Source organism: Lepisosteus oculatus, chromosome 23 (genome assembly GCF_040954835.1).
Source record: "Lepisosteus oculatus isolate fLepOcu1 chromosome 23, fLepOcu1.hap2, whole genome shotgun sequence".
Lineage (NCBI taxonomy): Eukaryota > Metazoa > Chordata > Actinopteri > Semionotiformes > Lepisosteidae > Lepisosteus > Lepisosteus oculatus.
Genome location: NC_090718.1, coordinates 15,264,568 through 15,278,738, shown reverse-complemented (window position 1 = coordinate 15,278,738; position 14,171 = coordinate 15,264,568). Strand labels below are relative to the sequence as shown.

Genomic DNA, 14,171 nt, shown 5'->3' with positions numbered 1-14,171 from the left:
AGGCAGTGGGGGACAGGACCTGAGGACTGCAGGTCTGGCTCCCTGCCCTCTCCTCCCTCTCTCTCCTCCCTCTCTCCCTGCCCTCTCTCCTCCCGAACAGCGCTCATCCTGCTGTGCCCAGTGGAGGACAGGACGCCCCCCTCCAGATATGGCTGACCATGTACTCTCAGGAGAGGGCTGGGGGCTCAGATATCAGATATCGCTAGACTGCGCCCTATGCTGTCACTAACTGTGGCTGAAAAGCTGATCAACACATTTGTGTTCTCTCGAATTGACTACTGTAATGCTCTACTCGCTGGGGTATCTAAATCTACTTTGAACAAATTGCAGTACAGTATGTCCAAAATTCAGCAGCCAGAATCCTGACCAGGTCTAGTGCAAGTGTTCACATTACTCCTATCCTGGAGTCCTTGCACTGGCTTCCGGTCAAATTCCGTGTAGACTTTAAAATCCTCACGCTCACCTATATGGCTCTGCACGGCTTGGCACCTCAGTACCTGTCTGATCTATTATCGCCCTACTCCCCATCTCGCAACCTTCGCTCTCTAATTCTGCTCTCCTAACTGTCCCCCCAGCCCGTCTACAGTACATTGTATGGGCGACAGGGCCTTCTCCTGCTATGCCCCCAAGCTCTGGAACTCTCTCCCCAAGGATATCAGAGAGTCACCTTCTCTAAACTCCTGCAAATCCAGACTCCAAACCCTCTTCTTCAGAAGAGTCTTCATGAACTGTTCCATTCTTCACCCCTCTGCTCTTCTTACTACCCCCATCCACGGTCTCCTCTGTATACCATCATTGTGTTTTATCTTGTGTAGTCTTCTTATTGTAGTTGTCATTCTATAAAGAGCTTTGAGAAGCCACCTTTAGAGGCGCTATATAAAATAAAGTTTACTATTATTATTATCAGATGCATCTTGTGAGAGGAAGGGTGTCCTCTCCTGGGCACTGCCCAGCAGGGCATCCTGCCCCCCTTCTGAAAGAGGGGGTGCCAGGACGGCAGACAGGAGTGCTGCTGGGGTGTTGTGCTGTCTCGTTTCTGCCAGCCCTGAGCCACTCAGTCCACAGTCTGCCGGGGAGCTACCCTGCATTCACTGTGCTTCTGTCACCCAGAAACGCAGGGAAGGTTGGGTGCTGTACGAGACTGGGAGGAAGTTTCACTTTTGTTTCTACATCGGGACTGAGGACAAGCACAGAAAAGAAAAGCAAAGGCGACCCTCCCGCAACAGTCCCATCTCAGCGTTTTTCTCTCTCCAGCTGATAACAAATCGTGATTTCGGGTATGTTTTCACGTCTGATAGAGACAGCAAGAGGGTGTGGAGTAGCGTTACTTCACAGTTCAACTGTGTACTCAAACTGGAAATGCCCACTGCCCTGGAAACTTCATTTTAAGAGCTAAAAGAGAGAAAAGTACACGATATAACATGTATATACTGTATATATATACATACACGAATACTAAGTATCTGGTTTACTCCGTGTTCCCCGGCCATGAGCACTTTTTCAGGAACACTATCTGCCTCGTCTTCTAGCGTACAGGCCACGAACCGATGTCAGAAACGAAGAGAAACGCGGATACGATCTGCCTACACGACGCCCGGTGGACCACGACTCGTCCCTTCGCTAAATCACCGGCTCCGACCGACGCCGCTGAACCCGCCCAAGCCCCTTGAGCCAGAACCGTACCTCTTTCTGCGGGGTGGTTAGCCAAGTAACTCCCGAGCGCAGAGCCTGAAACTTTAAGCTACTCGAACCCGTGGTTTCGGTTTCGGTTCACTCGGGTCTGGGTACGAAACCGAAGAACTTCCCGTTCTAGGCCAAGTAGAGGAAGGAGCCTGTAACAGCAGTGTGTGGGTTTCACGATTATGACAGAATTAAAAAGAAAAACTTTTTATTCGAACAATAACAACATAAAATGCAATACAAACAAGAGTACCTATAACATCACAAATCGTCAGGGGTACATATTACAATACAGATATGATGAAAAAAGTTTCAGCTGTGAACAAAGAGTCCGCAGCACTTTCACGTTTTTACATTTCGAAATAATCTGCAAATACGCCTTTACACCTATTTTCAAATGTTCAAACGCAGGAATCTTCCCAGACCGTTTCACTTTGTGTATTTAATAACGTGCCAGTATCATAAGTAAGTCAATTACAAACGATATGTTTGTATTTTTTCCAATGGAATTGAAATTTAACATCACGAGTCTGTTCCTGTGTGTTTTAAACTGACCAGGTTAAGGCGACTATTATTCTTAGGGTATTACTGCTGTACCTAATACAAATAATTAAAAAAAATTAAAGGAAAAGTACAGGTGAATTTCTTGCTGTAACGTTTCTATCCCCTACTTGTTTCTCCGTGGGCTCACTGCTCCGCACACCGACTACACGCTGAAATCCACGGGCCGCCCGCCGGTCTCCTAGTTCAAGTGTCCCAGACAGACAAGCGATTGACTTTTTAAACACCGCTGTCTCAAGGCCAGGGTCAAGAGCCAACCGTCCCCGTAGTGGAAAGCAGAGCACAGAAGAAAAAGGTACGGCTTTTGAAATGTTCTCTGATTTGCTCAGTTTTTGTCTTGAAAATCGTCTGCGTCCCTTAGGGCACATACTCCTCCTTTTAACTGCGTGTTGGAAAAAGCCTGTTTCAACACCGCGTTTCCATCCTATTACTCCAATTCCAACGGTGTCCTTTCAATTTCATGGTCAAGTCAATGTGCGGTGCCATCATGTCATCTAACGCTAGAGGGAGCAAAACGCATTTTCCTTAATTTCGGGGAATCTACTTTCAGTCAGTGGAGTCAGGGGTGCCTAGTACATGTGTAGCACAGTTAAACGAGGCAGAGAGAATAGCATTCGCTATTCTTGGGTAGTTCTTGAACCTTTTCATCTCGCGGAACACCTCTGGCCAGAGAACCGTGAACAGGTGATCTTTTCTACGTCATCAGCCGGACTAGAAACAATCTTGACTCGCGGCCCATATGATCTCATAGCATTAAATGTAAAATGACATCTCAACTATAATAATAAATCAAAAACGCTACTTTGCAATCATGAAAGAAACTGAAATGAGAATACTTACCAAGGGAGATGCTGGTCTGCTGAGATTTTCTTAGTGTAAAAGTCTTTGTCGGCAATGTAGGTGTTTTCCTAGAGAAGGCTGAGCACTGAACTTGATCCAACCTTTATAGATGTGTGTTCCCAAGTTAATTGTCGAACTAGCTTCAGTACCCTGGACGTGCTCCGTCCTGCCCCTAGAGGGCTCCCATGTCCTCTGTGTCTCTTTAGATCTTCACCCTGATTACAACGATCTCCAGTTTGCAGAATAATCCTTTTGAAATATATTTGGAATTATTAAGCATTAGGTTACCAGAGGAAACTATGTGGAAGTACATTTAAAAACTGGAGGCACTTCTTTATACAAAGGGTGGTGGGAGGATGAAACATACGCTACCCCGGCTCCTTCAACAAACAGCTGGATTAAAGTTAGATGGATTAACAGCTAACTCCTTAATGGGCCGTTGTATCCATTCTCAAACCCACGTTCTTGAGGAGAGCAGGTCCACCCACGTGGCTCTCTGAGAGGGTCAGGCCCACTTTTCTCTACTGGGTTGAAGATGGACAAACCCAGGGCTTCCTTCTGTGGGGCATTCTGGGAGCAGCACGTCTGTGGGGCATTCTGGGAGCAGCACATCTGTGGGGCATTCTGGGAGCAGCACGTCTGTGGGGCATTCTGGGAGCAGCACGTCTGGGGCAGTCTGGCCTGTCTGTGGGGCATTCTGGGAGCAGCACGTCTTGGGCATTTTGGGAGCAGCACGTCTGTGGGGCATTCTGGGAGCAGCACGTCTGGGGCAGGGTGCTCTTGGAAGGAAGAGTGGGTGCAGAAAATCAAGCATGTAGCTCAATTACAGGGTTCGGCTATGACCAAGAGCTCAGCCCAGGAGAAGGAGGACAGGGTGAGTCTCATTCTGGGAATGTTGGTAGGGGAACGGAGCACTGGGAGCTGTACCTCAGAGCCAGGGGACAGACAGACAGGGCAGGCAGGCACAGAGCTCCCTGTCGGAGGCCTGGACTACTGTTCCAGACTCCCTGTGTGCACACCTTCTCCCTATGCTCCGCACACTCGTCATCGATCCTCACCGCAGCAGTACTTGCTGGTCCGGTCACCTGCTCACTGAGCCACGTGTGCCAGCCAGGGTTTCCCAGGGCCACTGGCACTGCCCTGCCCTACTGACTCTGTCTCAGACGGGACTGTAAAGTCACTGCAAGACAGAAGTGACAAAGACAGGCTGAGCAGTAGTCTCAAGGGTTTTAACACTTGTTAACTATTCGGGCATTCAACAGTTACAGCCTTTGTTATTGATGCTCATATCATAAAAAAATGTCTTATGAGGTCAAGCTTGTTGTGGCTCCTTCTGCTGGTTTCAGCTGGTACTGCACTCTGCCAACCTGGTCATTTTTATTTCAATCTCCTATTTGCTACAGTGCCCTTTGCAAGAGTCAGCCACAGAGCACTAAAGACAATATTTAATTGCTCAGAATCCTGAAAAATAATCAAATGACTCTCACCAGACACCTAAAAATAGATCCCTCTGACTGAAGACCAACTGCTGTTTATGCAGCCCCACCAGATGGTTCCACTGACTCAGCAGTCACAGAAACGGGTGTCTGTGTGTAAACATGATTAAATCAATTAAAACAACAGGCTGCAAGAGCTGGCATGCGGGATGGAAACATGTGAGCCTTCTAGGCGCAGGCCGTGGACGCCCCAGCCCCAGGCGGGTCGGCCCGGCCTGTCAGTCCACGACCCTGCGGAGCGCAGCCCTGCCCAGCTGGAGCAGCACAGCACAGGGACAAGCATGCTCAAGCATGGTGAGGGCTGGTCAGCACAGGACAAACCAGTAGAGGCACGGTCAGCGGACAGCTCTACGCCATGACAGATACAGACAGACTTCTAGAGAAGGTTAAAATGCAAAACACCGGAAGGAGCCTCTTTAGTCGTAAAGAACACAAGAAAAGACCAATCCAGAGGGCGAGGAGGCCCCCTGACTTGATTTCACTCATTAGCAGGGGGACCTGCCCCTCGTGCACACGCACGTGAAGGCAGACGCCCCCCCGGAACATGACAAGGACTGGCATGTCTCCTCAGGGACACAGCTTGAGAAACTGGGCAAGGGAGACAGGGTGCCGCAGCAGGGCAGCAGCTCCTGGGGCCGTTCCCTGTGACACACCGAGGACACAGGGCTTCGTGTGGGGCGCAGAGGGAACCATAAACCAGGAGAATCCGCAGGACGGAATGAATTACACCACAGGGGCCTGGGAGCATGAGTAATGCTTTAAGAAAAACAATAAACATTTAAAATAAATAAATAAATAAAAATGATCCGAGTCCAAACACTCGAGTGGGAGTCTAATTAAGGCCAAAGTTCAAAAGCTCTTCCAAGAAGAGGAGCTGCAGCAAAGGCAGAGGCTTTGATGTCTCTCCCCACAGTTCCCCACACTCCCCTGTGCGTCTCCGCGACAATGCATCTCTGTCTGACCTAATGCTTGGTGTCCCTCGCAATGCTGAAATTAAAGCGCTCATATTTCTCATAAGCCAGGACTTCAAACACATCATCATCGTTCCACTCGCGGGCTCTCTGAATGAAGCAGTCTGGGCCCTGCCTCTCACCACTCCGGGTCACATTTCTGTCGGGCACAGAACCGCTGTGTCTCAACCAGAGCTTCAGAAAACTGCTGACAGAGGTCAGGCCGGATTCTGGGGGCGAGCTTTCTTCTTCCTCTTCTCCCTCTCCCTCTCCCTCTCCGTCTCCTTCGCCGTCCTCTTTTTATGACAGCCTGGCGCTGTTTATTTTGAGTTGCTGCTAGCTTGACCGCAGACATGCAGTCCTCAGGCAGATTAGAGTCCGCTTGTCATGAGGCCATTTAAAGACGCAGGAGCCCCATGCCTTTCCTGTGGCCCTCTGATGGCTCGTAATGCTCCAGTGTTCTGCATGTGACCTCGTCTCTCCTGGGCTAAATCAAGCCACTGCTCACAGACATTCCTGCTCAGATTTCCCAGTCTAGCTTCAGTGCGAGACTCCAGAGTGAGAGCAGACCAGCAGCATGGGATAGCACGCAGGGATAATTTGGGAGTTTGTTTTCCTTGAGGACCGAATTTAGTGACTCTCACTTTGGGTTTTGTTTGCAGTTTGAACTGCATTTGACTTCCTCACTTCAGGTGAGTGAGGAGGATTGAGGGCACAGGGGTGTTTGCCCTGGAAATAGTACACGAACTGAAAATGTCCTGTTGCAGCAATGCAGGAAAACAAACTCGTGTTCTTACAGTCTCATATGAACAGAAGAATGATTATCGAGGAGGTCATGTAACTGATTTAGCTTGTTTGGTAGTCAGTAGTTAACTGATCCAGAATGTCATTCAGCTGTTTTTGTTTAAAAAAACAAATCAGGGTATCGGCTTCAACAACAGTGCTGGTAAGTTTGTTCCATGCCTCCGCCACCCTTTGTGTAATGAAGTGCCTCCTGTTCTTGGTGTTAAGTGCACTTCCACATAGTTCAATCAGAAGGAATCTAATGGGATGATTTTGTCAGTATGGACTGCAGTCAGCCTGATAACTTTTTTTTTATTAACACTTAATAGGGTAATCAACATATTTAGGCCCAGATGCAGAAACCAAATACAATTGAAAATAAAGGTGAGACTGTTCATAAGTGTAAAGCGATGCCCAACATTCTGCAGTCTTGCGTCCTTTTGAATACAGTGAAGCCCAGAGACATCCCCCTGAATTCTCTCTGCTGTGTTTCACAAGATTCCCTGTAGAGGTCTCTATTGTCCAGAAGACATGAAACGAGTCGCAGTTTTATTACTGCAGGTAAGAGGACTCTGCTGCATGGCCACCCGACGACTCGGTCGCAGTGTGCAAACACCGTGTCTTCAATCCCCAAAAACAGACAGGTCTGCCAGTGTCAAACTTCACCAGGGATCAAGGCCCACTGGTAGAAATAAAGTCTCCCTTTTTACTTGTTTCCCAGCAGACGGAACGTCTTCCCACAAACTGTCAGTGTCTTGATTCCCAGTGCGCAGTGTCAGTAGTTTTTCCTCACAGGCAGCAGCTCCTACAGCAGACGTTCTCATGCGGGGGATCCCCAGAAACAACGGGAAACGTTTCACCCGACTTCCAGCTCTGTGAAGAATCTCAAACAATGGGTCAGCTCTGCTTGTGCTCAAGGACTTTTCTGACCTGGCCTTTCGCACCGTGTCAAACAGACAAGCTATTCCTGACTGTGACAGATTTCTCCAGGGTGGTGTCCTGCAGTCAGAGGCTGTGCCGCCTGTCTCCTTCAGAGAAGCCCTTTCCCTCTCCAGGCTGGCACACAAGCCTGCCAGTTAATATCGAGACAGAGCGCCCCCTGTTGACTGTGTCAGAATAAAGCAGTGCCGCAGCTCAGCTCTTGAGGCCCTGTGCGTTGGTCCAGCTGCTACAGCTGTCTGGCCATGTGGTTCCAGGCCACCTCTGCTTGATTCCTGTCCGGGGGGGGAGCAGGACCCAATAAAGGCTTTAGTGTATTCTCAAAACCTCAAAGGCCCGCTTTCCTACAGCAGGGTAGCCTTGTCCCAGCTGGCAGGAGCAGGGAAGGCACAACCCTCGCAGGAAACCCAGAGGGGAAAAAACAACTCTGGGACAAACATATCAACTTCCTTCTTCAGCCGTTCACCTCAAGCTGCAAAGCCATGAGCTTCCAAAGTGCCAAGTGCCCTGTGAACTCTCCTCTGACAGCTCGACCTTGGTGTTCAGTTGTCAATGGAGACAGGCTTGCCAAGGTTCTCTAGACTACTGCCCGACATTTACAATAGAACACAGTCCGTTCACTCCCTTTGAAGAGGTTGCCTATTTCTTTTAAACATTATGGAACAACTGGGTTTAAGCCTCAAAGGGACATTTCCTGGATGGTATAAATGTTTGCTCTCACCACTGTTTGACATTACAGTTGTTATCCCAAGCTGCATGACGCCGGCTGTCGGCTCTTGGTTTTACTTCTACTGCGTCCACCGTGTGCGGGGGGTCCGCAGGTGGTCCCTAAACCCAGCCCCCTATGTGCGCTCTGGGGACAGGCTACAGCTTTCTGAACACGGTGCTCTGCCCCTGCTCTTCCGCTTCCCAGCCTGGCGCTGCGGACAAGGGAGCCCTTGTTGTGCCGGTGCCATCCCACCGCATCTGAAAATCTCCTGCGGCTCTTATCAGCGCCGCAGAACAAACACAGGACTGTACTGTGCGCTCGGAAGAAAAGCCAGCTCTGTGTGGCTGTTTAGCAGCTGCCCGGGGGAGAGGGAGCCCGGCGAAACAGCCTTTTCTGTCGATGCCATTGCAGAGCAGTAGCTGCTACACAGAGACCCAGCGCGGGGCTGGCTGAAGGAGCCTGAACGAGCCCGAGAGAGGTAGAAACACACAGGGAAGTGCAGCATCATCGTCATAACTAGGAGACCCTTTCTGAGCCTGGCCTGCTTGTACCACTATGTTATTTGAAATAGGTTAATTTGTTGGTGCCCGTATTGTTCCAGGCCTGAAAAGCAGCAATATGCATGCTGCACGTCAGGTGTACCCCTCAGGGTGCCATATGGGGATCCCCTGGATGATCCTCGGACACCGGAGCACGCTGCGCAGTTCGCTGCTCAAGGGAGCACGTCCCCAGCTGTCGGCTTCAATGCACAACGACTTTCGCCTATTGAAACACTGCGAACGCGTCCTGCACACCGCATACTTTATTACAGAGCAGGCTGGTACGTGTTGTCTAGGAATCGGAAAGAATACAGACTTGTGGACTCCGGGGGTATGAAATCATACAGTGCCCATCGACTTGGGTAACCCCAAAAACCGAAGACAGTCACAGAGCTTTATTTAAAGCAGGTCAGGAACCCCTGGGACTCGAACAGCAGCTGTGTGAATTTAATAACTCTGGGAATGGGACTGCCTTATTTGGGGATCTGAAGTGTTGCAGCACAGGCAGGCTGCCGCAGGGTTACATCCATTATTTTCTTAATATGAAAACAATACAGTATTAGGTAACCAATACGGTTTACCTATTAGTAACAGTAGTAATACAAGCGTTATGACACAGTATATGAGAAAACCATGCCACAGACAAAGGACTTGCTTGAAAATATTCTAGGTTCAGCTCGACAACAGCATGAAGCAGGTGACTGCAGGAAGACCAAGGCTTGAGGAGGTTTGAAACAGAATTGCTGTCGTGTTTCAGTGAAAGGCTCTTGGGGGGTTGTACTGTGTCCTTTGTTCCTGATCTCTCCTGGCTGCTGCAGGTCTAGTCGGGAGGAGTAGGCGGAGGATCTGGGCTTGCTGGTGTGGCAGGACCTCTTCCCTGACTCCTGTATTTCCCCCATGCCGTACGAGAACACCTCCCAGCCTCTCTCCCCTCTCTCCTCTGTCTCTCATGCCTCCTGTCAGTTTGATCTTCCTGCACAAACCCACTTTGTCCATCTATGTCCTACATTTGCCAGCTCCTCAGGCTGTGTATCGGGCTGCTCTCCCTCTCTAGTCCCTCCTCCTGTCTTCGACAGTCCATTCCTTCTCTCTGCTCCATTAATGACAACTTGTTTCTTCTGAGAACTGCCTGAAATGCACACCAATTAACCGAGGTGTTTTTCTAAAATCTAAAATATACAAAACTTCCCAATTAAAAATATATAAGTGACTGACTTAATGAAATGTAACTTAATGTAATTTCTAACATTTCTATGAGCACTTCCATACAGTAGATGAAACGGTCTTCATTTTCTCTAATCTAAGCTGCTGTCCAGGTTCAACAGAAATCCTCAGGAAATGTAGAAAGGACCCTGGCCTTAGGTGGCCCTATCTGTGCCTGTTCCAACGGTATTTCCAGAAGCTGAGAGCTGACATGGATCCTGGGGCAGTTTTGACTTTTATTTTATTTATAGCAATGCTATATATATGTACAGTCGAGCATGATGTCTGTTTGTCTTTTGGTTTTTATGTAGCATTTTACGTTTGAAAGTAACCAACTTTTTAATGCCTTGAAATTTTAATTTTTTCTTCTGGGCAAAGGTTTTTCAATTGGGAACAAAATTTTAAGTGAAGGGAAAAAGAAAACATTTCACTACAGAAATGTTAGTCATTATGTATGCATAAATATACAATCAAAACACAATTTTCTTCAAGCTGTGTTAGAATGCTTGATTTTTAAAGTTGTACCGTCCTACATCAGAAAATAATTACTAGAATGAAACTGATAGAGACACACAGTTTAACTAGTATGGTTAAACACAGTGTTAATTTCAAAATGAAGGCTGATTAACATCCATTAGTTAAAATTAATGACCCCATTAGCGGAAAAACGGCTTCAGTCTCTTAAAACTCACATCTGTAATGAAAAAAATGAAAACGGGGTGTTTGGAGATTCAATTTAATATGCAGGCATCAAAAAGAATAAAAATATGCCTTTTTTTTTTAACAATGCTCGAAGGAGGAAGTTCAGACCTCAGCAGTGGGCCCCAGGTTGCCATGGCGCCTCACTGTAAAGGAAGTGGCCGGGAGGAAGCTCCAATCCCATCGATCAGGCTGGGGCCCCACAGACTGCGGCTGCCAGGCCGGCCACTAGATGGCACTCCGACTCGCATTCTCCTGTGGCTGTGAGTAAACTAATTATACTCGGGGCTCGTCTTGACTTTTATTAGTTCCAGATGATAATTTTGTAACAAACCCACATTATGTATTGTTTAACCCATCGCTGCCCGAGCTTAGGAAAAAGAAGTCACTGTAATAATAACGAATGAGCCTGGGGATGCCACAGGAGCGCGTGGAGTCACGAAGGGCAGCTGTCGGGCCTCTGACGAGGTGAGAGAGAGGGAGAGAGGGAGAGACGTGCCGGGAGAGGGAGGGTGAAGAAGGGTAGAGACTGACGGAGAGAGGGCGATAAGCCGAGAGAGAGAGAGAGATAATGAATGAAACCCTCTTCACAGCAGGAGCTGAATGGGTGCAGGGGTCATGTGAGGCTGGTACAGAGCAGCCACACAATATGACCTGAATATTTCCGATGTGTGAAGAGACACCACCGTGGTGGGGGGGGCACCACCAGGAAAACCAAAAGGTCAGCGAGGAGGGGAGGAAACAATAACCAAGATAAAACTTTCACGCCGAACAGGAAGCACAGCTTCCGTCCGTTTCGAATCTTCGCCAGAGAAACCCCGCCAGGCACGACACCCCGGTCCGCCACAGATCCCATTCACGCCTGTCCTGCTGTGGTTCGAGGCCCTCCCCCTGCCAGTCCAACCGTCAGCCTTGCTCACATTTCCACTGTCTACGTCAGGCCCTGCAACGTCAGGCCACACGACACGGGCACGTTGGCGCCCGCCGTGTTCAGGCGTTGAGTTCGCTGCCTCCCTGTCTGTGGAACGGCCCCCCTCCAGCAGAGCAGGTCCCACAGGTCCTTTCTTAGAGGAGCCCCACTCTCTCCAAACCTGATCAAAACACCTGTGTACCTCTCGAGTGTGGACACGGGGGTCGCCGGGTCAAGTTCACGCCGCGGCTGGACCTCTGTAACGAGAGCGCCCCCCTGCTCAGGCAGGACGCGTCTCCCGGGAGGAGACGGCTCCGCAACCACAGAACGCGTCAAGGATCAAAAGACGACGAGACCGTGAAGCCTGGCACGCTGACACGACGCTCGGGGTGTCAGAAAAGTTATCCCTGGGCTAACGTTTCCAACACCTCCGGCTTCAAATCCAAACAGCTGCGTGTTCGGCACGTACAGGTTCAAAGCTCATTTTACGAGGGTCCTGAAAGGCGTGAGGCCCTGTGTCTGCTGCATACTCATGCTAGGGCAGCTACAGATGCTAAGACGTTTCAGTCCCAATGGGATTTTAAACTCATAACTCACGGATGTGCAGGTGGGGTTGTCCTCGTTTGCAAACGACAGGTTTACTGTACAGTGAGCCGCTACCACTTCGCAATCCGGGAGTGGGGCGACACTGAGGTTTCAAGCAGCCATTTGGCATGTCACCACTTCCCTGCCCAACCTGCAAAAAAAAACCCAAAACAGCAGCAAGGAAATTCTGCTGCGGTCGCTGTTGGTTTTTACCCCCGGAAAAAAGCGGAACAGAGCGACGGACAGTAACAGTTTTCATAAAGAAGAACCCTAACCCTAGCAGGGGCAGCGCAGGTTGGAATAGAAACTCAGGAATTGGTTTCCTACCTGCTACCCACAGGAATCCCGGGCTGATCCCAGCGGGGCTGTGATGTCAACCCTGAGCGAGGGAGTCAGTGAGGCGGATGGGCGTGGTGTAGCGCGGGGACGTCATCGCCCTGGGCTGGGGGAGGTGCCCTTTAGCTCACCCGGCTGGCTCCCTGGTGCGTTCCGCCGGAGACCCGGGTTCGCGCCCCAGGTGTGGCGGGACGAAACGGATGGGGTGGGGCGGCGGAGGGCAGAGTGGCCCCTCAGTACTCTCCCAGGAGGAAGGGGGGGCAGAGTCCGCTGATAGATCCGGGACTGATCGTACACACTCCCCTCACTCTGGACTCCTGCTGGAGAAGGGGAACCGCGGGGTCAGCAATCACACGGACGTCAGGCTGCAGCTGCGTGCGTCCTGCTGCAGACACTGGCGCAGCGAAACCTGAAATCAGGGAAGACGCACCTCGTACGCCCGCGAGCGTGTGTCTGCACTGATTGATCCGTACCGAACCACCTGCTGTACCTGCTGGTCTGCTTGCTAGTCTATCAGATTTGGTTATTGTCGATCGGCTATTTTTATGCATCTGTGTAATTGACGTCTATATCTACTGTCTCTGTTATTTATTTAGATCAGGTAATAAAATATTTATTAAGGTGCGTGCCTTTGATTTTAAATAGTTAGCTCCATTCTTATGCCCACACAAAGACACACACTCAAACATGCACAAATCACAGAAGGATGCAATTACCAGCTCACCAGTCCTGAAAAAAGCTTTCTTCAGGCTACCCTGCTAACCCATTATCAACTCTTTAAACACTTCAAAGACTTCTCAATTATGGCCCATCTAATCCAAGGTGCATAAGGGCTCTTCAATAAAAACCAGCAGGCACAGACGGTATTGTGTTGTGTGGTCTGTGACCACAGAACTGCTGCTCAGGACTGCAAAAGAGGCCGACTTTATTTAACTGGTCAAGGGGTCATAACCTCTGTTATTGAGGAGGCCAAAGGTCGGCAGACTGGCTACCGTGTAAGGTCATCCAGAGGCCATGGTAATGAGCCCTGATGAGCTGCAGGCGAGGGGGCTGGGAGACTGTCTCCCAGACAGGGCTGATCAATATCCTAGGAGAGCAGTCTGGGTCAGAGTCACGCCCTGTCTCCTCTGCTGGGCAGGAGTGAGCTTGGTGTCCAGCCTGGCCATCACTGCTCTGAGGCTGTTTCCATCTGCAGTGGCTTCTTCTCAGGGTCATTACAGGTGTCAGGGGCAAATGTAGGCACAGACTGCGTAAAGCCAGTTCTGCTCCATTAGAACACTGTATAGTTTAGTCAATAACACAAGGACTGTACTCGGCATGGGCAAGTATTCCCAAGAGCTGTTCAGACAAACCCCCAGCTGACCTGGCCAGTGTCTCAGGGGCACCTCTGCGGCAAGGGGCAGCAAGCTGATGCTCTACACCTGCCTGAACGGAAGGGACTGCCAACAGAGAACTGAGTTTCCAGACAGTTAACATTTTATGAACGGTTTCTTATTTGGCTGCTTCAACGCCATTGAAGTCTGCACCCAGGCTCCTGCCAAAGTCCCAGAGTGTCCCTGTCCCCTTCTCCCCTGTCCCTGGCACAGTGGTCCTGGAGTGTCCGCCTGTCCTTGAGTGACTGGCTGTGCCCCTGCTGTCAGATCAGAAACTCAAGATACATCCACCTACGAATGCTCCATCACCCCCAGCCCCCAGACTACCCCTTCATCTGAACCTGAGCTCTAATCCCCATTCCAGCTCCAGCCTCTCCAGTGTGTGCAGGCGGCAGGTCTCACTGATAGCTCAGGGTACCTGGGCTTTTCTGCAGGGACACAGCAGCAGCCTGAAGGCCAGGCACACAGCAGGCACCTTGCAAAGGAAAAAACACCAAATCAGGCAACTGAACCAGCTCTGGGTCTGGCAGAGCTCTGGGTCAGGCGAAGCACGTCCTAATACGTCGTC

General features: G+C 50.0%; 1 protein-coding gene across 4 annotated transcripts in view; it reads right to left on the bottom strand.

The window, feature by feature from the left end:
* Window positions 1-14,171, bottom strand: part of gig2p (grass carp reovirus (GCRV)-induced gene 2p) — a 29,481-nt gene that overhangs the window by 1,618 nt on the left and 13,692 nt on the right. Inside the window, exons 3-7 of one of the 4 annotated variants that reach the window (XM_069182633.1) lie at window positions 12,222-12,550; window positions 11,907-12,045; window positions 3,082-4,261; window positions 1,684-1,832; window positions 668-872 (exon numbers count right to left, since the gene is read on the bottom strand). In XM_069182633.1, the coding sequence (XP_069038734.1) occupies window positions 668-737 (70 nt within the window). In that variant the 5' untranslated portion in view covers window positions 738-872; window positions 1,684-1,832; window positions 3,082-4,261; window positions 11,907-12,045; window positions 12,222-12,550. Of the gene's footprint in view, window positions 1-667; window positions 873-1,683; window positions 1,833-3,081; window positions 5,354-11,906; window positions 12,046-12,221; window positions 12,551-14,171 lie in introns of those variants that run through there. The other 3 variants (XM_015337447.2, XM_015337449.2, XM_015337448.2) reach the window with 3 other exon arrangements.